Raw genomic sequence first — 24,969 nt, 5'->3', positions numbered from 1 at the left:
GATTCTTGATCTCAGTCTGACATCTTGTCAATATCTGAATTGGTTCCAAAATTGTTCTAGAATACAGAAGTTATTTATCGGATGTCTTTAAACTCTAGTAAGTTTCATGACATGAATCGAATTGTCTATTTTACAATTCCTTGCTTTCTTTGTAAATTTTTATTGGAGTAATGACTACATATCAAATATTGTGCTTAATGCTAATAATAGATGAATAAGGCATGCCTGCTTGCCCTTAAGCTACTTATAACCCAACAGGGAGGAAACAGACATGGAAGCAACAGGATAAAATACCATGCTCTAAGCACTGCATTAACAATCTGTACAAAGTGTTCCAGGGACACATAGAAGGGAGGTCCTGCCGTCTGCTAAGGAGAAGAAGAGAAGCTTTTGTAAGGAGGAATGAATTAGGGGGGTTACCACAGAAATGAGAGGAAGGATGTAGAAAGGGCTGAAACGTTATGTGAAAAAGCCTTTCACCAGATAACAGAACCAACTTTAAGCAAAAATACATAGCACGTCAAATTTGTTTTTCAAACTCCTCATCTACATATTTGTTTTCTGACTTTTCCTTTTCTTCCTGGGCATCCAAACATCTCTTGATGTTTGATTCCTTCTAATTCTTGAGGTCAGTGATCTAAAATCACTTTTATATTAAAGAGTTTTATGATCTGACTGGAGTTTCCCCTCAGAAGAATTTGCATTTTAAAAGAAGTTCAGTGGAGGTTCAAGCCCTTACACAAATGAGGAATATGTTAAGCCAGAGGTACTACAAAAATAAGTGCTGAGAATCTTTTCTTTTTCTTTCTTTCTTTCTTTCTTTCTTTCTTTCTTTCTTTCTTTCTTTCTTTCTTTCTTTTTTTATATTTTATTTATTTATTTGACACACAGAGAGAGAACAAGCAGGGGGAACAGCAGGCAGAGACAGAGGGAGAAGCAAGCTCCCGGCCAAGCAGGGAGTCCTATGCGGGGCTAGATCCCAGGACCCGGGGATCATGACCTGAGCTGAAGACAGATGCTTAATGACTGAGCCACCCTGGCACCCCGCTGAGAATCTTTTCTAAAATTGTATCCTGAGTAGAATCTTGGAGGAAGCTGTTTGCAGAGATAACTAAGCAAGCTGGCTTAAACCTATGGATTTTCCAGAGAAGAGCTTAAGACTTTTTTTTTAAGTTATTTGCCTGGATTTCTATTACAACTTTGAAAACTGTCTAAAATATATCAGCACTATACTACATTTGCATGAACCTGATTTCAATTTTCTAATGTCTAATAATGTTCTGGTTGTGAATCAAATTTAATCTAATCTCCCTTTAATTTATTTTTTATCATGCCAAAATAATTAGTCAGTAACATGTATTGATTTCAGCTGTGATGATAAAATTCAACAGAGTGCAACTTCAGTTTTTGTTATGGCACAATATAAGATATTAATACAAAGTGTAATATTTAGTAAGTCTTCCTAGCCAATGAGAAATCACTGACCACTTGTTTCTCTTGAGTGATCTTTCACTAAAATTGTATACATTATTGGCTTTGTTATAGGACTTAAATGTTCACCTTAAAGATGGATCTAAGCAATGAGGAGTAGGGAAAACTGGTCTTCTGGAATGAAGTGACTGAACTAAAAGAGATGATCAGAGGTGGGTAGGAATGTGCAATTCAACAACTCTGATATTTTAGGTACATGAATGCTAATTTATAATTCTTTAAACATGAAAATATGTTATGTGCATTTCTTTGTATGTATGATATTTTATGCTTAAAAAACTTTTAAGGATTAAGGAGAAGATGAATCCTAAAGAACTAAAATGAGGATGTAGCACAGTGGAGTTATATAGAATGGAACAGAAGAAATGAGATGATTTTTGGAGCCAAATTTAGGTTTGTATTCCAGCACTGGCACTTACTAGATGCGTGACATTATATACATTACTGAACATGTCTGAGGTTCTATAGCCTAATCTATAAAATGTGACTAATAATTATTTAAGCTTGAAAGAGAGATGCAGGAGAAATGGGTCTCATTCCGAATCAGAAGAAAATGGAAATGTTTAAATTAAAGGAAAAGCTGAAGATAATTCTAATACATACTGTCCAAAAACTACAAGGCATAGATAGGGAAAAAAGGCACTGAATTACATATGCGGGCCCTTTACTATCAATGCCCAGATTCCTGACCTCTCAGGTAACAACATCTCTTCTATCCTTATTCCTATTCCCCACCTTAAAATATTTTAGGATAGCTGAATATATATAGACAAATAGATACTACAAGCAATAGTGTGGGATATATTGCTGAATAATTGTATGATAGGACAAGTGGCAAATACATTATCTAAGATTGTTTTTAATACTAAATCAACTCTTTAAAATGATTGGTGCAGTATAATAGTCCTAAGCTAATGAGTGCATAACTTTTTCCTCGAATATAGTCATGGTACACGAATAAAGATATAACACAGTTTAGAACAGTGAAATGATAGGGAACATTTTTCAAGAGCTTCTTGGAAGTTTTCTAGCATAAAAAGAAGTCCAGGAAAAGATAATATTTCTTCCTTTGTACGTTGACATTGCTATGCATATGTACAAGGTCTGTAAGTGTATAGACTGAGGATTTCATTAGATTTCTTTATTGGATATGATTTTCATTAGATTTCCTCTCCATCCCCAATGTGTAAATCCCTAATCAAATGAGTGAAATGACAGTAGCTCCAGGTCACCAACATCATAGTTGAGTCACTGCAACAACCTAGTAAAAGGATCCAGTACAGACCTAAAGTGAGGTCAGGTAGAGAAAGGGATCTTTTAAAATACAGCACCCCACTTCTGCACTGATGTCCCATAGTTCTTTATCTTGTTTATCATACATCATCCAAGGCTTGATTAGTTTTCAATCCCCGATTCACTAACACTTATTTATTTTATAATTCTTAACAAGGGTGGTTTATCACCTTTCTGAAGAAGGAAAGGAAAACAGGAAACAATGTGTCAAAGAAGGGGTAGCTTAAAAGCAAGAATAATCACAGCAAAAGTGACAGCTGACAACTTGATAGGGAGGAAAGCACAGATAGAATTCTATTACCACACTTTACAGTAATGCATGTTTACAAAACTGCCCTTGAATCACCAGGAGAAGGTTAAATCATGTTGAGAAACTTCTAACATGAAGGCAAGAACATGACTACTCATCATGATTTTCACCAAACTGGTTAATAGAAGAATATTTTGACATTTGGAAAGGTAGCATTCAGTTATTTGAAGAAATATAATTTTAATATTTATTATTTGAAGTTATTTAAAGACAGTATAATTTTATATTTAATAAAATAATTTGATAATATCAAATTATTGTTTGCAATGGGAAGTATAGTATGATTGCCATAAGGATAGAATTATGTTATAAAAGGTCAAATAGAAAAAGAACCTCTTCAAAGAATTTTTCTTATTATTCTAAAACTCAATGGATAGGCTTTGTGGAATTTTAGTTTCCATAATATTGACTCAGTATAATTCTACAGGAAGATTACACCTTCATAAAAATTTCTCTATACAAATACAAGTGATTTTTTAAAAAGATTTTATTTATTTATTTGAGAGAGAGAAAGATAGTGAGAGAGAGCACAAACAGGGAGGAGAGGGAGAAGCAGGGAGCCTCAGACATGGGTCTGGATCCCACCGCCCTGAGATCAGGACCTACGCCAGACGCAGATGCTTAATCTACTGAGACACCTAGGCAACAAAAAACAGTGTCTTTTTTAAGCAGGTCACAATCATAACTATGCTACCAAGAATTTCTTAGCTATTAGAACTAAATTGTTAAAAAAAATTATAACAAAGCTAAACTAAAGGGGAAGTATATATAGCTTGAAGTTACAGGGAAAGTCTAAGAAAATATAAATTTGTAAAAATAATTTGAGGATTGCTATATTCTCCTGATGAACTGACCCCTTTATCATCATGGAATGCCTTTATTATGTTTTACTTTGAGCTTAATTTTCCTGATATAAATATAGTTACTCTAGCTTTCATTTACATAGTGTGACATATCTACTTTTTTAACTTTTTATATTTAATCTTTCTACATCTTTACATTTTAAAAAATTTCCTATGGGCTACAAATGATGTCTTGCTTTTTTATCCTTTATCCTTGCCTTTAATCTGAAAAGTTCTGCATTTTAACTGAAGCATTTACATTCTTTATAATTAATGCAATTATTGATATCCTAAGGGTTAAGTTTACCATTTTATATTTTGTTCGTTCCCTTGGTTTCTCATTCTTCTGTTTCTTTTTTTTTGTCTTCCTGTAGGTTATTTGGATGTATTTTTAGCTCAATTTTTACTTATTTATAATTTATAATTATTTTTATTTATTTATAATTTTAAACATGTCATTTTAGTGGTTGCTCTGAATATTAAAACATACTTATATAACTCCCTGCAATCTACTGGGTTCAATGTTATTACCACTTAAAGTGAAGTAGAGAAATCTTATTTACATTTAGGTCCCTTTACTCTCCACACTTTATATATGTACTTATCTTAATTATTTCTTCTATATACATTGTGCACCTTATCAAGTTTTGTGACAATTTTTGCTACAACTATAAAATATGAAATAAAAAATTCCTATTATGTTTAGTTCTATTTTTATCCATTCTGCTGTTCTTTCACCATTATTTGAATTTTTTGGCTCGTCTTTATTTCTCTCTGGCTGTTTATAAGGGTTTCTTCTTCACTTTTCAGAAGTTTAATTGTGACACACCTTGGTGGAGATATTTTAGGGTTTATCATATTTGGAGTTCATCTAGCCTCCTGAACATCTAAATTTATGTCTTTAATCAATTTGGGGAAGTTTACAACCAATATTTCTTCAAATACTTTTTATCAAATGTTCTTTCTCTTTTCTTTCTGAGACTCTAATGATAAACTACTAGATCTTTTATTATTTTTACACAAATTCTTGAAATTCTGTTCATTTTTGTTAAGTCTATCATTCTTTTTGTTGTTCAGATTGAGTAAATTTGAATAATCTGCCTTCCTGCTCACTCTATTCTCTGCCATTTTCACTCTACTATTAATTCTATTCAGCAAGATTTTTATCCTGGTCATTAAATTCTTCAGTTGTATAATTTCTATTTTTTAATAACTTTTATTTTGTTGTTGAGATTTTCTATTTTTTTGTTTCAAGAGATTATGTAATTGTTTATTGAAGCATTTTTGTAGTGCCTGTTTCAATTCCTTGTTAGATTATGTCAACATCTGATTTAGTATTGGTGTCAGATAATTGTCATTTCTCATTCAGACTGTGGTTTTTCCTGGTTCCTAATAGAATGGTATAATATCATTTTTATCATCTTTCTTTTTTTAAGATTTTATTTATTTCTTTGAGAGAGAGAGCAGGAGTGGGGGGAGGAGCATAGACACAGGGCTGAATCCCAGGACCCGGAGATCATGACCTGAGCTGAAGGCAGGCAGACACTTAACCATTGTGCCACCTAGACACACCAATATCATTTTTGTCTTGCAAATACATAATAATACTATTGGTATAATACAATTTTCAATTGTATTTTGGACATTTTGGTTATTACATTAGGAGACTCTTCAATGTATAAGAATCTTCTACTTTTACCAGACCATAGGCTCTGGCCTACTTTTGTGGGCTTCAGTTACAATGACAGTTTTCTAACTCCTTATAATGATAATGCTAATCTGATCTACTTTATTCTTCCCCCATTGTTGGGCTATCGCTCAAACCCTACTGGTGACATCTGCCACAGTGAAAGTGCCTTTCTGGGCTCCCTAAGGTCACTGAGTTTTCTGGGAAGACAGAGAAACTGTTGTGTCTAGGTCTCCTTATGCCACTGGGTGCAAGGTAGGGAGACACAGGGTTTCACTGAGACCAGATAGGTCTGTGTGCCAGGGAAAGTAGGGTTGGATGGCTGGGCCCTCACTGATCTGCTACTGCAGATGGATTAAACTGCCTGTCAGCTAGGATTTTAAAATAAAGATTAGGGCTCTCTACAAGGTATCTATTGTGCCTCTCCTATCCTATTCCTTTAGACTGGAAGAGCAGAATTTTCTTGATAGTGATGATGATGACCAATGTCTTTTGATAGTGCCAGTGTGCAGTTATCTCTGGTGCCCAGGGTATATGGATAAAAAGAAACACTCAAAAAATATACAATGTAGTCTTTCCTTAATTACTGAAGTCCCAATTTCCATTCTTCTTTTAAGCTTTTAGAGCCCTTTCATCATGGTCCATTGAAAATTTTCAAGGTATTCAGTTGTATTTAGAAGGAAAGAACAAGAAAAATGAGTTCAGGGACGCCTGGGTGGCTCAGTTGGTTGGGCAGCTGCCTTTGGCTCGGGTCATGATCCCAGAGTTCTGGGATCGAGTCCCACATCGGGCTCCTTGCTCAGTGGGGAGCCTGCTTCTCCATCTGACTCTGCCTGCCACTCTGTCTGCCTGTGCTCGCTCTTGCTCTCGCGCTCTCTCTCTCTGACAAATAAATAAATAAAATCTTAAAAAGAAAAAAAAAAGAAAAATGAGTTCATAACATCTGCTTTAAAATAAAAAAATTTGTTCTTCCATTTTTCTTTCCTCCCTCCCTTTCTTTCCTCCTTCCTCACATCCTTCATTTCTCTCTCTCTCTGTGTTTCTCGGTTTCTAATTCTTTCTCTTCTCTTCCCCTCTCTTTCTTTTAGACAGATTCCTTTGGTGTACTTTTGTTTTAAAAGTTAAGCAATGAATTTCTTCACTCTTCTGAAATATTTGTTAAATATCTCCCAAGTTCCAGCCACTACACTATGTGCTATTGATATAATGGTAAATAAGACAGATATCTTCTTGTCAAAGAGGTGATAGTGTAATTTGAAAATGTTTGTCTCGACGTGTTTGGATGCAGATCTCATTTAAGTGATTCTATAGTACAGTGAAAGACATTTTAATATGTAGTCACCTGTTTTTACTGCCTTGAAAAGTACATTCAATTAAGTCTGTGATGACTTTTTCCTTTGAATCACTTTGACTTCTTTCTTGGAACAATTTGTAATTCTTAGGTTGGCTCTCACTTTTTAATTTCTCCACATTTGTCATTATTTCCCTTCATCTTTTGTTGTTGTTGTTGTTGTTGTTGTTTTGGTCATATTTCCTTTGTATTCATGGGTTTTCTATATTTGTTCTTCAAATATCTTACATTTTTACAATGTTAATTCTTCTTTGACTGACTCCAGTGAAGATTTTGTCTGGTTTTCATGTTTAAGTTTTCTGTAATATCTTTCCTCATCAATGTTGATTTTTATTTCTCTTCTTTGCTTTTTGAAAAAGAATGATGTTTTTCCTTATTGTTACTTTGCAGTTATTTCAGAGTATTCATCTTCTTGTGATTATTAAAAATTTCATTCAACTTAAAAAAATTTTCTTTCTACATTCAATATCGTCCAAAAGTATACTCTTCCTTTAAGGTAATTTTTGTTATTCCCGTCATTCTGTCATTTCATGTCATTTAAAGATATGTATATTCTGTTCCCCTATTGCTGAATATGTTCAGGAATTAAAAGAAAGTCCATGTAGTTGGAATACATAGAGTGAGAGAATAGACTATGAGATGAAGCTGAAGGGGTAGATTGCAAGTTAGACTCTGCAAGGTCCTATCAACTGTCGTAAGCTTTTGTCTTTCTTGAATGAACAATGGAAAGCCATAGGATCATTTTAAAATGAAGGGTTTTCAGAACACTATGTAGGAAAACTACTTATAGGAGTATCTGGCAGAATCTTAAAATCTTTGCAGAAATGATTTGTGAATAGATTCACAACATTTTCAGAAGGTAAAATTAAGAAGCTTTGAGATTATGGTGGATATAAGAGGAAAAGGAGAAGATATGAAAAAAATCACTCTAAGATTTGTGCCTTTCAAACTTGGATGATTAAGAATATATAACATTCAGACAAAAATAGGAAAAAAGAAACAGTGGAAGAAGTTCAGGTTTTGAGGGAAAGATAGTGGATTTGGAGACTTTGAGGTACTTTTAAGACAACCAAGATGTATCAAGTAGACATTTGGATATATGGGGAGAGGTCTGAGTTAGAGTTATCAATTTGTGAGACATCTGATTATAGGATTAACTGATGCTGTGGATGCGTGTAATGAGATTGTTCATGGAATGAGTATACTTGGAAGAAGAAGACTTCAAACAGTATTTGGAAATTTTAATACATAATGGCTAGAAAGAGCAAGTTGAATATGCAAAAGAATAACCAGAGAGATGGAGGGAAATGAGAAGATTATTATATTATGATAGCCAAAAAATTAGAAGATTTTCTAAAAGGAAGAAATAATCAACAGTATTGATTCTTGCTAAGAACTTAAATGAAAAGAGCATTATAAAAATTGCCTGGTGGATTTAGTAAGTGTTATGCAGAATTCCAAGATGGACCCATGATCATCATACCTCCAAGTGCTCAAGTCCTATAAAATCCCCTTCCCTTGGATGGGTGTAGGATCTAAGACTTGCTTTTAGCCAACAGAAAATGGAACAGGTGATGGTGCAGGTAAGGCCCCAAATCAGTTGACTGTGAATTAAACAAAAATAGATTTTCTTGGTTTAATTACTGAAAGCCCTTAAAAGAAGGGCAAGGACTTTCCTGAGGACAGGGTCTTCTTGTTGGCTCAATGAAGTGAGCAGCCTTATTGAGAACCTACATATAGCAATAACACCTCCAACACCTAAAGGTGGCCTTCAGCTATAAGTCAGCAAAAAGCAGGGCTTTGGGTCAATAACCATAAGGAAACAGAGTCCAGAGTGCTCACCATTACACTATGGAACTGCCAACCATGAGGAAACAAATCCTTCAAAACAGCCTGGGTAAGCTCAGAAATAGATGCTTCCTCAACTGAGCTCAGGATGAGACTTCACCTGGTAAGACCCTGAAGGAGAGAACTAGGCTAAGCCCAGCTAGGACTACAGAAACTGCAAGATAACAAATGAGTGTTGTCTTAGTCACTAAGTTTGTATAATTTGTTACAGGGCAATAGAACACAAATAACAACACAAAGTGATTATTGGTGGTCTGAATGAAAGCTGTTTCAGTTGAGTGGCTGGGTAGGATCCAGATGGCATGGCTTTGGAGGAATGAGTGGGAGATAAGTAGGTAACTCTTTACAGAGGCTTACACAGGAATAAAACAAGAATGTAGTGCTGTAGCTGAATGGGGCTGTGGTTTGGAGAACAAAATTTATATATTTGTTTTTTTAATGGGATGTAACTTGAGCATGTTTCAAAGTCAATCTTTTATAGGAAGCAATTTATTTTTACTGAAAGTCTGCTTGACTATGCTAGATGTAGAAGAGCGAGATATAATTCACATGAAATAATTGGTTAAGAGCTATGTCTGGTGATCTTCATGTTGATCTTCACATTGAAAATACTGCAGAAAAGTATAAAAGATTATAAAAGAGAGCAGTATGAATTATGCTACTTAGCAAAAGTCTTCTGTATGCAGTATCTCCAAATGAAAGTGGGCTCTCCTTGCATCTGAAGGATCCAAGTTTTACAATTCCAACTCTCAGTAAAGGGAAGACACTATCATTTGGTTTTCTATGATGGTTTTCTAAGATGGCAGCTTTCCATGGGAGTTGACCAAGCAAGTCTTGGTCAAGATCCCATATGGAATTTGTAGAATAACAGAGAAAGAACTATGTCATTGTGTGAGAAAATTACTACCTAACATGAATTACTATCTAACACTATTGCAAGAATTCAGATTTATGTCATTTGTGTACAACCTTTGCTTGCTATGCCTTATTGTTTTTAAAAATAGTGGTGGTAATTTCTATTAATTTCCATTTCTGATTTATTATCTTCACACAAATACTTTAGAATAAGAAGAAAAATAATAACAAGTGAAAAGAAGGAAGGAGAAAGGAAAGAAAACTTGCTATGTCCCAGGTTTTATACCAAGTACTTGTTACAGGCATACCTCATTTTTTTCCCATTTTATTTTATTATTTTTTTTCAGTGTTCCACAATTCATTGTTTCTGCACCACACCCAGTGCTCCGTGCAATACATGTCCTCCATAATACCCACCACCAGGCTCACCCACCCCCTACCACCCTCCACTCCAAAACTCTCAGTTTGTATTGTTTGCACTTCGCTTTATTATGCTTCACAGATAAGTAAAGGTTTGTGTCAAGCAAGTCTCTCTGCATCATCTATAAAACAGTATTTGTTCATTTCACATCTCTCAGTCACATTTTGGTTATTCTCACAATATTTCAAACTTTTCCATTACTATTATATCTGTTATGGTTATCTGAGATCAGTGCTGTTTGATGTTGCTATTATAATTATTTTGGGGAGCCACAAACTGTGTCCATATAGGATAACAAGTTCACTCTGTAAGGATATGTGCTATGACTGCTTCACCAACCACCATCTTTCTCTCTCTCCCCAGGTTTCCCTATTCCCTGAGACACAACAATATCAAAATTAGGTCAGTTAATAACCCTATCATAGCCTCTAAGTGTTCAAGCAAAATGAAGAATCTTATGTCTCTCACTTTAAACCAAAAGCTAGAAATAATTAAGCTCAATGAAGAAAGTATGCCAAAAGCCAAGATAGGCTAAAATTTAGGCCTCTGGTGCCAAATAGTTAGCTAGGTTGTAAATGCAAAGTTAAAGTTCTTGAAGGAAATTCAAAGTGATATTCCAGTGAACACATGAAAATGGTAAGAAAGTGGAATAACTTATTGCTAGTATGGATAAAGTCTTCATGGTTCGGAGAGATCAAACCAGCCTCAACATTCCCTTAAGCCAAAACCTAATCCAAAGCAAGGCCCTAACTCTCTTCAATTCTATGAAGACTGAGAGAGGTGAGGAAGCTGCAGAAGAAAAGTCTGAAGCCAGCAGAGGTTGGCACATGAGGCTTAAGGAAAGCAGCTGTTTTCCTAACATAAAAAGTGCAAGGGGAAGCAACAAGTGCTGCTGTAGAATTGTAGCAAGTTACCCAGAAGATCTAGCTTCGATAATTAATGAAGGTGGCTACACTAAACAACAGATTTTTAATGTAGATGAAACAGCCTTTTTTTTTTTTTTGAAGATTTTTTTCATTTATTTGAGAGAATGAGAGAGAGCAGAGGGAGGAGCAGAGGGAGAGGGACAAGCAAACTCCCTGTTAAGTGCAGAGTTCAACGAGCAGCTCGATCTCAGGACCCTGAGATCATAATCTGAGCAGAAATCAAGAGTCAAAGTTTAACCAAATAAGCCATGCAGGCAGCCCTGAAAGAGCCTTCTATTGGAAGAAGATGCCAGGTAGGACTTTCCTTGCTAGAGAGGAGTAATCAATGCCTGGCTTCAAAGTTTCAAAGGACAAGTTGATTCTCCTGTTAGGAATTAATTCAGCTGGTGACTTTTAAGTTGAAATCAATGCTTACTGACCATTCCCAAAGTCCTAGGGTCCTTAAGAATTATGCCACATCTACTCTGCCTATGCTCTATATATGGAACAAAGCTTGGATGACAGCACATCCATTTATAGCACAGTTTACTGGATATTTTAAGCCCACTGTTGAGAACTACTGCTTAGAAAAAAAAAAATTCTGTCAAAGTATCACTGCTCACTGACAATACACCTGGTCACTGAAGAGCTCTGATGAAGATGTACAATAAGATTCATTTGTCTTGATGCCTGCTAACACAACATTCATGCTGCAGTACATGGATGGAGAAATCATTTAGACTTTTAAGTTTTATTACTTAAAAAATACATTTTATAAGATTATAGCTGCCACAGATAGTGATTTCTCTGATGTATCTGGGCAAAGTCAATTGAAAACCTCTGGAGAGAATTCAACATTCTAGATGCCATTAAGAAAATTTGTGATTCAAGGGAAGAAGTCAAAATTGTCAACTTTAACAGGAGTTTGGAAGAAGTTCGTTCTAGCCCTCATGGATGACTTTGAGGGATTCCAGACTTCAGTGGAGGAATTAACTGCAGATGTGATGGAAATAGCAGGACCATTAGAATTAGAAATGGTGCTTGAAGATGTGACTGAATTGCTGCATCTCATGATCTCATCTTAGAAGAGAAGAAATTGCTTCTTGGGATGCCTCAGTGGCTCAGTGTGTGAAGTGTCTGCCTTTGGTCAGGTTGTGATCCCAGCGTCCTGGGATCGAGTCCTGTATCAGGCTCCTTGTTCAGTGGGGAGCCTGCTTCTCCCTCTACCTGTTGCTCCCCCCTGCTTGTGCTCTCTCTCTCTCTCACAAATAAATAAGTAAAATCTTTTTTTTTTAAGTGTTTCTTATTGATGAACTAAGAGAGTGGATTTTTGAGATGGAATCTACTCCTGGTGAAGATGCTGTGGATATTGTTGAAATGACAACAAAGGATTTAGAATATGACATAAAGTTAGTTGATAAAGCAGCAGTAGGGTTTGAGAGGACTAACTACAATTTTGAAAGAAGTTCTACTGTGAGTAAAGTGCTATCAAACAGCACTGCAGGCTGCAGAGAAATGGTCCAGGAAAAGAAAAGTCAATCAGTGTGGCAAAATTTTTTGTCATCTTCTTATAAGAAATTGCCATGGCCACCTCACCCTTCAGCAACCAGCACCCTGACCAATCAGCAGTCATCAACACTGAGACAAGATCTTCCACCAGCAAAAAGATTACAACTCACTGAAAGCTCAGATGACAGTTTGCAATTTTTAACGATAAAGTATTTTTTATTAGGGTATATACATCACTTTGTTAAACATAATGTTATTGCACACTTGACAGACTACAGTATAGTATAAACATCACTTTTAATATGCACTAGAAAACCAAAAAAAAATCATTTGACTCATTTTATGTCAATATTTTTTTTACGGTATTTCCATTGTCTGAAACCAAACCTGCCTATCTCCATATAATTATCTTCCTTTAATTCTCAAAGCAACCCCACAAGGTAGATTCTATCATTATCCTCATTTTTCAGATAAGTAAATGGAGTCTTAGATTAAAAAAATAATACCCAGTTTCCTGCAGCTGGTCGCATTAAGTGTCACATTGGAGAATAAACCCTTCTGTGTGACTTTAAAGTTAATGTCTTAATTAGCTAATGTGATGTGCTGCTTCCGTTCTGAAAAAGAGCCTTCTTACTTAGGGAATTAACACTGGTCTGTAACAAGGCAAGAGGAACTGCTCATTATACTAACAAGGGATAATGAAGACCTCTCTGAAAGAGAAAAGCATTTTATAAGTTTCTTATTTCTCATTATGTCTTTCCATGTTCAATAACTCCGTCAACCCAACTGAGTTCATGTAATCATACTTGAAAAATTGCCCTGACTGCCACAGTCCAATTGATGAGGACTTGTTTTGTTATAATACCAGCATCAGTTATGTTATGTACCTTAATTAAACAGCAATAAGACTTAACTCTAAAATATGCCTACCTTTATTAGTCGTTTGTATCCATGATGATTTACTATCGTTTGCAGCCAGTTATTTGACTTAGGCTAGAGATTTTCAAGTTTGAGCTTACATCAGAGTGTCCTGCAGGGTTTACATAGATTATTGCGCCCCACTCTCAGAGGTCTTGATTCAGTAGATATGGATTAAAGCTCTTAAAATTTGCATTTCTAACAAGTTCCTAAATGCAGCTACTGTGGCTGATCTGAAGAGCACACTTTGAGAAGCAATGGCCCAGAGCTGTGTTTAAACCCCTTCCTGTAAAGAGCCAGGTAAATACTTTTGGCCTTGTGGGCCATATAGTCTCTGTCCTAACTACTCAACTTTTTCTCTGTAATATGAAAGCAAACATACACAATACCTAAATAAATAAGAGATAGCTATGTTTCAATAAAATTTTATTTACAGAAACATGTGTCAGACTGGATTTGGTCAATGGACTCAGTGGTTAACCTTCAGTCTAGACGAACTCAGAGTTTTAAGAAATCACTTTATCTATATTAAATAGCAGTTCTGAGAGAATCAATGATAGATTTAATAACAAAAATCCCTTACAAATTTTAAAATTAAATCTGAAGACATATACCAGAGACTAAGCTAATTGTGTTAAAACAGTATAAAGGAAAACCCCACAGCTTCCCTATGAACCCAATAAAAAAGCAGTACTTTTGGGCAAGAGTCTGCATCTTATAGTTTTAGTTTTATGATGCCCAGAACTCAATCTTCATTTTCAAATTTTAGTTTCAATTGGGTATTTTATTTATAGTGTTAAAAGTTGTAATTCTATTGATTAATAGAAAACCAGCATTAAGAAAAAGGAAAGAAAACTAACACTATACTGAATGACATAGATTATAACCCAATCAAGTTGTCTATTAACTCTATTATCAAACAAAATATAATGAAAAGACTCTACTTGCCATGAGTGTGCCCAGCTTTAATGTACTTCATCTGTACTCAGAATGGTGTACTTCAAACTAACTTAAAATGTCAATATAATCTTAAAGGTCTATTAAACTATATATGCCAATAAAATCATGGCATTAACTCTATCCTTATAAAATGTAAGTTTCTGTAAAAGGACAAAATTCACATACATTTTTGCCATAACAGAATGTGCTTTAGTTCCCTGAAAATAATTATTCGCAAACAGCATGCGGAAAGTTAGTATTTTTGGTCATCTCATAAAATTAAAATGCAAATATTTTGTCAAATGTCTCCAACAATGCTACAGACTAGAAATATTAAAATAAAGTCCTGAGAGACAATTACATATTTGAATATTTACTAACTTGCAGATAGAGTAAAATGATTTTATGGTAAGATATATAACTTCCATCTTTCAAAATCTTTTCCTAACTTTGATTAATCAAATGTTTCCTTATGACCCATGGCTTTATGTTTACCATTAGATATTTATTCTTTAATCTAATGCAGTGGTTTTCAAAGAGTCCTCAGGTTAAAAAAAAATGTTGAAAGAGTGTTGTGGTCAAATGAAAGTGGAATCTATTGAATTTAAACACATTTCAAAAGTTTTCTTTTACTTCAGAACTCCTCAGAATCATTAATATTCATGGTAGGAAGATACGGTAGATTATTTAGCAGTTTCCAATTTTATTTGAACATAGAACTCAATTATTAGTAGAAGATCTTGAAGTACAAGAGAAACACTTAAGAAAACAATGTTCCTAGTGTCTGAATCTAGATATCATTTATCATATGTTTTGAAAAAATAAATTAAATTTAATTTAACAAATATTTATTAAGTACTTCTATCATTTGATTAATCACTTAAAAGTTAATCCTTTATTTTAAATGTTACTCACCAAAATCTACCTAGAACTTATTTTAATCCTATTAAACATACTTACACTCTTCTTCAGGTCTCTTCCGAAGTGCTGCACGAACTTCTTTACAAGGACTTCTCTGATATTGTGGGGGATTCCTTCCCCTTATTAGGTTCTCCATCCTATAAGAGCAAACCAAAACTAAGTCTTAATACCGAAATTTTGATAAAATTTGACTTTTTAAATTGTCTAATAGTTCAGGAATCTATTGAGGTTCAGTACACAACACTATTTAGTACCTAGCAAAGAATAAGACACTAGGGAGTGGCAGGGAATCTGGTAAACTGGAGAGTAACTTTTCCAAGGAGTTCTAAATTTAAAAAAAATTAAAAAATTAAAAACACCACATAGACAAAATTCAAATGCCCATTCTCCAAGTAGATTGCTATGAATGGAATGTTTGTGTCTGTGTCCCCTATCCCCAAGTTTGTATGTTGAAGCCCTAATCCCTAGTGTGATAGAACTCAGTACTAGCAACATTAGTGATGCTGAAAACATAGCAATGATGACAACTAGAAAGTAACAGTAAATGGATCAAATTCAACTGCGTTAACGTATTTTATAGTACATTCTTTGTGATATTCTTTTTGGTTTCAGTAAACCTTACAGTTTTGTGTCACCAATACATAATCTACTCATTTTGATAGCCCTGAGAAACTACTGAGGATAGACAGAAGGAAACTTTTTTATGTATTATTTTTCCTTTTGTATTTCTGACTACCGATGATGTGACATTGATTCCATATAACCTTGTTTGCTTTCGTATAACAAGTTAGAAAGCACTATTAAGACTCCAAGAGAATTTTACTATTATGGTTCCTACTGGAATCAAGTATCTGCAGGTCAACTCCCACATGAATTGTGGGGCCCAAAGCTTGCATTCTGAGAACACTCATAAGCAGATCTGTAGGATCAGATGCAAAGAAGTGTGGCTTAAATGTGATAAGCCTAGGTTCTAGAAGCAGACTGCCTATGTTCAAACTCCCATTTAGTCTCTTAAAGGATGATTTTAGAGAATGTTATCTGCTTTGGGGCCTTAATTTTTCCATAAGTAAATGGGGAAAACATAAGCCATCTCATAAGACTGTTATGAGGATCAAATATGTTAATACCTATAAAATTCTTTACATACATTGTCCATCACAATTTGAGAGCTCAACAAATGTAACTATTGTTTATCAAAATTATCTCAAATAAAAATGAAATCATATACTAAAATTTAAATATCCAGTATGTTAGGAAAACTATGAAAGCTGGCCTTTTTTTCAATAAAGGAAAAGAACAGATAGCAGTGTTGAGGAAAAAAAAATTCTGACTAAATTAATGTCCTGATTATTAGAAAAACACAAAACATCCATGTACATGAATTGCCAGTTTTCAGAAATAAATAATAAAATATACTTCATTTTATTTAATAAGATTTAAGATTTACTATACGTTAATCTTTCAAGGATGGTGAGATGGATAAAAGTGAGTTGTCTTCATGAACTAACTAAAGCATTACATGCTGTAATTTTTCTTAGAGAATTTAGAAGATATTTCAAAATTATATAGTGCTCTGTGGCCTTAGCAACAACAATAAATATATTTTAGAATGTATTACCATTTATCATTTATTACATTTTTTCTTTACAACAACCTCCTGAAAGATCAAATTGAAGATGAGGAAACTAAGGCTCAGAAATATTTGGTGACCTGGTCACGGTTACACATGAAATAAAAGGCTCAAGTGAGATTTAATCAGGATTCTTGGACTTTTCATATTTTTCTTAGTGTTTCTTAATCTATTATTTCCATGAGTTTTTGATTATTATAATTCTACTAGGAGACTGATATTTGAGATTCTACTGTGTAATGAATAATAAATGATGAAATTCTTCCTTTTTTAATATTTATTTATTTGAGAAAGTGTGAGTGGGGGGAGGGACAATGGGAGAGGGAGAGAGACAATCTCAAGCAGGCTCGCTGCTGAGCATAGAGCTGGTTGCCGGGGTCAATTTCACAGCCCTGAGATCATAACCTAAGCTGAAATCAAGAGTCACTTAACTGACTGAGTCACCCAGGCGCCCTTAATGAGGAAATTCTTCTTAAATTCAATAATATATTAATCTATACCTATATATAAATGGTATACATGTTAGATATTTATATAAATATAATACTACACAAATCTATAAGTTTGTCTATAAGGTTATTTGCTAATTACATGTTGATTTTTGACCATTTAGCTATTTTTACTGAAATGTTTGTTCTGTCAGTCACACTTTAGAAGGCAGATATGCTCAACACTATATCACCAATGCTGTACCTGCCAGTGACATTTTAAGATTTTGAGAACCACCAAAAAGGTAACTGGGACCAAAGAAACTCACTATAAGTTATATATACAACACACTAATAGACAACAAAAAATTTAAAGCAGCTTTAAAAGTTCTCTTTTCCCTGGAATGCCAAACATTATGCCCAGTAGAAAACACACTTTGAATTCATGTCCAAACTATTATATAACTGTGTGACTTTCATCTTCCTGAGATTACACTCCTGGCTGCTTGAACTCTTCCACCAGTGTCATCTATGATCTACAGTTTGCATTAAATGGTCAGACAAAGAAACCAAAAATGAAGTTTTGGAGCAAAGCTAGGACACAGCAAAGGAGCTATTCTTGCTACTTTCAAACTTGGCAAGCCACCAGTGGGAATGTGTTAACAGTGCCAGCAAGGAGAGATTAAGTGTGATGACCACAGGTAAGACAGATGCTCTGACAACTCATTGAAGAGCTCTGAAAAGTGCAGCCTACATGTCAACTGCTGGGAAGAAACAGAGGCAGCCACATTAATAATAAAGAGCATTAAAAAGCAATCAGAGATTATGAGTAAAGATATCTACAACTCTCTTGTGGTATCTCCAAAACTTAGGTCATAATAATAATCTGAGGAGCCTTAAACAAGTACAAATTCTGCCATTCCCAGTACTAAAGATTTTCATTCAGTACGCAACAGTCAGGTTCCAGTAGATGTACTTTTTAACAATCAAATACTTCTGAAGTAGCCTTACATTGATCCCAATACTGAAATTTGGCAACCCCTACAAATAAAAAATAGACATATAGATATACAGGAGAGGGAAGTTCAGTGAATTCATTCCAGGATATAGTCACTTAGAGATACAAAGGTGAAGAGAATGCCGTTAGGACAGATACTACAAAAATGGAAAGATTAGTCAAAGAAGCATTGTCAAAGTCTTGCCAAGTACATTGGTAGTCTACCAGATGAACTAGGAGGCTGCCAACTGATAAGGCTGATAATCTCAATAGTGAAGTGATTTTTTTTTTCCAACAAGATTTGGCAGATTCAGCTGGATAAGAGTACAAGTTTAGATTAATCTAGAATTGTGGATTGGGTTAGGAGTATGACTAGTTAAGAAAGGAAGTGAAGTTGCGTGTAAATATGGTTGAATGAATTTATACTGGATGGAAGAGGAAGAGGAAGAACAACTGAGTCACTGGTAGACAAAGGTGTTGAGTTAAGAGAATAGAGGTATCAGGGATAAGTATTTCTAAAATGCCTATTATGTGCCAGGTGCTATGTTAACTTCTTTATACGTACATTATCTATACATTATCTATGTCATTTTTATTTTATCTGGACTCAAGAGCCCAGGCTATTGGCTACACTGTGAACTATGCAAATAGAACTTTCTGTGGTGATGGAAAAGTTCAGCATCTGTACTGTCTCATACAGCAGCTGCTAGCCTTATTCAATTGTTGAACATTTAAAATGTGACTAGGTGACTGAGGAACTGAATTTTTGATTTTTGAAATTTTATTGAGTTTAATTTATTTAAATTTAAATATAAATAGCCACATGTGATTACTATAGTAGGCAACACAGCATGCCATAGCACATGACTGGTAAAGATATGATTCTCCACTGAAGAATTCTGAATTAGCCAAAAAGAGCAGAGAAGTAAAGTTTTGGGGAAGTGTTCCATATGAGGGTCTTTAGAGACAAATGAACAACTTACTCCTCAGTGTGGAATTGGTTCACAGTAACCTCCTCAGAGCTCCTTTGCAGAAACAGTTTTTCACGCAACTATGGTTTTCAACTATGGAGCTCTGCCTCTAGTACTTCTAAGTGCCTTGAATATACACTTAAAACTCATTACTCTCTCTTGGCCTCTATGTATAATGCTCCTTTTGACTCAAATGAGTCCTCTTCCTACTCTATCTGAATTATACTTAGTCATCTTCCAGTCTTCATTATAATATCACTTTTTGAGATAATACAGGATCACTCTGACACCTTAATCTAATGAGGACTCAAATTATGGCTCCACTTTACAGCCTAGAGTTTTCCATCCTAACAGCTATCACAAATAGCAATTATATATTTACTTCCAGAATTTCTATCTAATGTCTGCCTTCCTCCTGTACTGTGAAGTTCCATGAAGGCAGGATTGATATTGATTTTATTCTCCACTTTATCAGTGGAATGAAAAAGTTGTCATAATGTTTGGCATTCATGAATTATATGTTGTTTGAATGAATGAATGAACCTATCTCTCCTAAACCTGCCATGAAGGAAACTATGTTCTGGGATCATTGGGTGTGAACCCGGTAGTTGAACTGGTGAGTGACCTTCTACATATTGTTGTTATTACCTTACCTGCAACCTATGTCCTGGCATTTCCTGATACTTTCCTAGTAAGCCATTGTCTTGCACTCAACAGTAGCCTCTCACAATTGCACTTTCCACATGCTACCAGACACCAGAGAGCAAGGCAGATGATCCCTGATTTCCTTTGCTGCAGGGCCTAGGGATGGGAGGAGAGGAAGAGGGAGCTGTTCTCCTTAGTGTGATGCTGCTCTGTGGGGACTTTCCTCAGCAGAACTAGGTGTCCTGATTAGTATGTGTGGAGGAAGGGAGTGATTTAATTGTGACATAAAAGAACTGGATTAAAAAGTAAAATCAACTTGTTTTGCTCACAAGATACCAAACATACTGAGGCTATTTTTTCCCTTCTCATTGAGCTTTTACTGTATTTACTGCTTTGTAAGCACAACCCAAACTGGAAAAATGTAGTGCTTTATGGGTTTACTTGATGACCAGACAACTTAGATAAGCCCCTAAATGAAGTTCAGTGCACAAGCAATGAGTTGACTATTAGCAAGCCCCATTGTTTATGCTCTATAGTCTAAGACTCCTAAAGGAATTTTTTAAAAAGATTTTATTTATTTATTTGACACAGAGAGAGAAATCTCAAGTAGGGAGGTCAGCAGGCAGAGAGAGAGAGAGTGGGAAGCAGGCTCCCTGCTGAGAAGAGAGCCTAATGCGGGGCTCCATCCCAGGACCCTGAGGTCATGACCCAAATTGAAGGCAGAGGCTTAACCCACTAAGCCACCCAGGTGTCCCTTGAAGGATTTTTTTAAAGTCAGCTAAGTAGATAGAAAATAAATTATAAAAAATATATATCCTTGACTTAGTTTCTAAAAAAGTAAACATTTCAAGTATGTTTTTAATGACTATTGTTAATTAAACCATCTTGAACAAATGCAGACTTTTAAAAAAATCAGACTAGGTAAAAGAAGCAAGATGGCAGAGGAGAAGGAGACCTAAATATCACTGGGTCCCAGGAGTTCAGCTAGACAGTTATCAAACAGTTCTGAACACCAACAAACTCAACAGAAGATCAAAGAAAAGAGTATCAATTCTAGGAACAGAAAATTGACCACTTTCCAGAAGGTAGGATTTGCAGAGAAGTGAATCTGAGGCAATTTATGGAAAGATAGACTGTGGGGGAGGGGCCAGCTCCCAGCAAGTGGTAGAGCAGTGGCACACAAAATCTTAACTTCTAGAAGTCAGCTCCACTGAGGGACATCACTCAAGAGGCTAAGCAAGGGGTGGAGACCTTGCGGACACAGTGTGGTCTCAGGACTTGCGGGGTCACAAAAAGACCAAGGGTTTGTGGGAGAGCTCCCAGGGAAGCAGGCTGGAGAAGTGGAGCCGAGGAGAGGGCTCTTAGCTCAGGGTTGCCTTAAACTGTGATCCGAAGCACATTCAGTCCACTGCTCCCCACAAGTGGTAGATTCAGGAAGACTCCCTCTTTCCTCCTTCAGAAGGAGTGATGCCAGAATGCACTGCAGGAATCTGCTGAGTTTGGAGACTCCAAACAGGGCCGTGTGCCAGAGATAGAAACACTCTGTCGCAGGCTAGGTGAGCACAGAGACCCAGGAGATGGGAGGGATTGACTGCTTTTCACTGGAGGTGCATTGAGGAGTGGAGCCCCAAACTCTTAGTTCCTATGCAGCCGAAAATTGGGAGGCAGCCATCTTCATTCCCATCCTCCAAAGCTATATGGAAAGTGTTCAGGGAACCAAAGCTACCAAGAGCAAACCAGGCAGATTACTTAGCCTGGTCCCTGACAAGGGCCTGAAATTCCACCTTGGACAAAGACAGTTGAGAAGCATAGCAACAGGCTCCTCCCCCAGAAGATCAAAAAGAACATCCAGCCAGACCAAGCTCACTGATCAATGAGAACTGCAAAATGTCAAGCTATGGGAATACAACACGTAGAATTCATAGCTTTTTACCATGATTCTTATGTCTTCCAAAGTTAAATTTTTTTATTTTATTTTTTCTTATTCTATATTTTTAGTTTTTCCTCTTTCCTATTTTAATGTATTTTAAATATTTTTCCAATACCTTTGAAAAAATCTTTTTAAACTTCCATTGTTACAGTCATATTCTGTCACGTAATTGTATTTAACCTTATTTTTTTGTATACATATAGGTTTCTCTTTCTTAAAAATTTTGGGATACAGTTTCTTCTAACAGATCAAAATATACCCTAAATCTAACACATGGCTTTGTTCTAGTCTCCAGTCTGATCACATTTTTTCCTCTTTTTTTTTCTTTCTTCAACCAACTTATCAATTCCTTTTTTAGAATCTTTTAATTTTCATCTTTACAGGCATATTCCATACCCTCATTGTGTTTACCCTTATTTTTGTGTATATATATGTTTTTCTTTCTTTCAAATTTTGGGAGGCAGTTTCTTCTAACAGACCAAAATACGCCAAAAATCAAGTGTGGGGCTCTGTTCTATACACCTGTGTGTGTGTGTGTGTGTGTGTGTGTATGTGTGTGTATAAATAATATATATAAATATACTATATATGTTTATATATTCATATATTTTTACATTTATATATTTTTTTTCCTCCTTTCTCCTCCCCCTGATTTTGGGTCTCTTCTGATTTGGTTAGTGTATATCTTTCTGGCATCACTGCTACCCTTTTAGTATTTTCCTCTCTCATTCATCTATTCTTATCTGGATAAAATGACAAGGTGGAAAAACTCACCACAAAAAAAAAAAAAAAAAGAACAAGAGGCAGTACCAATGGCTAGGGACCTTATCAATATGAACAGTAGCAATATGTCAGAACTAGAGTTCAGAATGACAATCATCAAGGTGCTACCTGGACTCAAAAAACGCATGGAATATATATTAGAGAATCCCTTTCTGGAGAAATAAAAGAACTAAAACCTAACCAAGTTGAAATCAAAAAAGCTATTAATGAAGTACAATAAAAAATGAAGGTTCTTACTGTTAGGATAAATGAGGCAGAACAGAGAATTAGTGATCTAGAAGACCAAATGAAGAAGAATAAAGAAGCTGAGCAAAGGAGAGACAACCAACTACTGGAAAACAAGGGGAGAATTTGAGAGATAAGTGATACCAAAAGATGAAATAATATTAGAATAATTGGGATCCCAAAAGAAAAAGAAAGAGAGAGGGACAGAAGGTAAATTGGAGAAAATTATAGCAGAGAATTTCCCTAGTTTGACGAAGGGAACAAGTATCAAAATCCAGGAAGCACAGAGAACCCACCCCTCAAAATCAATAAAAATAGGTCCACACCCCATCATCTAATAGTAAAACTTACAAGTCTCAGTGACAAAGAGAAAATCCTGAAACAGCTCAGGGCAAGAAGTCTGTAACATATGATGGTAGAAATATTAGATCAGCAGCAGACCCATCCACAGAGACATGACAGGCCAGAAAGAACTGGTGTGATATATTCAGAGAACAAACGAGAAAAATATGCAGCCAAGAATACTATATCCAGCTAGACTGTAATTTAAAACAGAAGGAGAGATTAAAAAAACTTCCAGGATAAACAAAAACTAGAAGAATCTGTAAACACCAAACCAGGTGTTTACAAACAGGAAATATTGAAAGGGGTCCTCTAAGCAAAGAGAGAGCCTAAAAGTAACAGACCAGAAAGGAACAGAGACAAAATATAGTAATAGTCACCTTATAGGCAATACAATGGCACTAAGTTCATATCATTCAATAGTCACCCTAAATGTAAATGGGCTAAATGCCCCAATCAAAAGACACAAGGTATCAGAATGGATAGGAAAACAAGACCCATCGATAGGTTGTCTACAAGAAACTCATTTTAGACCCAAACACCTCCAGATTTAAAGTGAGGGGGTGAAGGGGCGCCTGGGTGGCTCAGTGGGTTAAGCCGCTGCCTTCAGCTCAGGTCATGACCTCAGGGTCCTGGGATCAAGCCCCGCATCGGGCTTTCTGCTCAGCGGGGAGCCTGCTTCCCTCTCTCTCTCTCTCTCTCTCTGCCTGCCTCTCTGTCTACTTGTGATCTCTCTCTGTCAAAAAAATAAATAAAATCTTTAAAGTGAGGGGGTGGAAAACAATTTACCATGCAAATAGACATCAAAAGAAAGCTGGCATGGCAATCTTTATAGCAGATAAATTAGATTATAAGCCAAAGATTATGATAAGAGATGAGGAAGGGCATCCAAAATGAAAATCTAACAATTTTAAATATCTATGCCCCTAACATGGGAGCAGCCAACTATATATACCAATTAATAACAAAATCAAAGAAACACATTGACAATAATACAATAATAGTAGGGGGCTTTAACACTCCCCTCACTGAAATGGACAGATCACATAAGCAAAAGATTAATAATGAAATAAAGGCTTTAAATGACACATTGGACTAGATGGACATCACAGATATATTTAGAACATTTCATCCCAAAGCAACAGAATACATATTTCTTTTCTAGTGCACATGGAACACTCTCCAGAATAGATCCCATCCTGGGTCACAAATCAGGTCTCAACTGGTACCAAAGACTGGGATCATTCCATGCATATTTTCAGACCAGAGTCCTTTGAAACTAGAACTCAATCACAGGAAGAAAGTTGGAAAGAACTCAAATACATGGAAGTTAAAGAGCATCCTACTGAAGAATGAATGGGTCAACCAGGAAATTAAAGAAGAATTAAAAAAATATTATGGAAACAAATGAAAATGAAAACACAACTGTTCAAAATCTTTGGGTCACAGCAAAGGCAGTCCTGAGAGGAAAGTATATAGCAATACAAGCCTTTCTCAAGAAACAAGAAAGGTATCAAGTACACAACCTAACCCTACACCTAAAGGAGCTGGAGAAAGAAAAACAAAGCCTATACCCAGGAGGAGAAGAGAAATAATAAAGATCAGAGCAGAAATCAATGAATTAAAAAACAAAAGAACAGTAGAACAAATCAATGAAACTAGGAGCTGGTTCTTTCAAAAAGATTAATAACATTGATAAACCCCTGGCCAAATTTATCAAAAAGAATA

General features: G+C 35.5%; 1 protein-coding gene across 6 annotated transcripts in view; it reads right to left on the bottom strand.

Moving 5' to 3' along the window:
- LRRC7 (leucine rich repeat containing 7) overlaps positions 1-24,969 on the bottom strand; it is a 547,026-nt gene that overhangs the window by 409,688 nt on the left and 112,369 nt on the right. For 5 of the 6 annotated variants that reach the window (XM_032870085.1, XM_032870083.1, XM_032870080.1 and 2 more), the window contains exon 2: positions 15,330-15,427. In XM_032870085.1, the coding sequence (XP_032725976.1) occupies positions 15,330-15,427 (98 nt within the window). Of the gene's footprint in view, positions 1-15,329; positions 15,428-24,969 lie in introns of those variants that run through there. The other variant, XM_032870081.1, reaches the window with a different exon arrangement.

The sequence above is a fragment of the Lontra canadensis genome, unplaced genomic scaffold (genome assembly GCF_010015895.1).
Source record: "Lontra canadensis isolate GAN:19392208 unplaced genomic scaffold, GSC_riverotter_1.0 scaffold40, whole genome shotgun sequence".
In the NCBI taxonomy this organism is placed as follows: Eukaryota; Metazoa; Chordata; class Mammalia; order Carnivora; family Mustelidae; genus Lontra; species Lontra canadensis.
The sequence above is the reverse complement of the archived record's forward strand: the minus strand, read 5'-3'. Positions and strand labels throughout refer to the sequence as shown.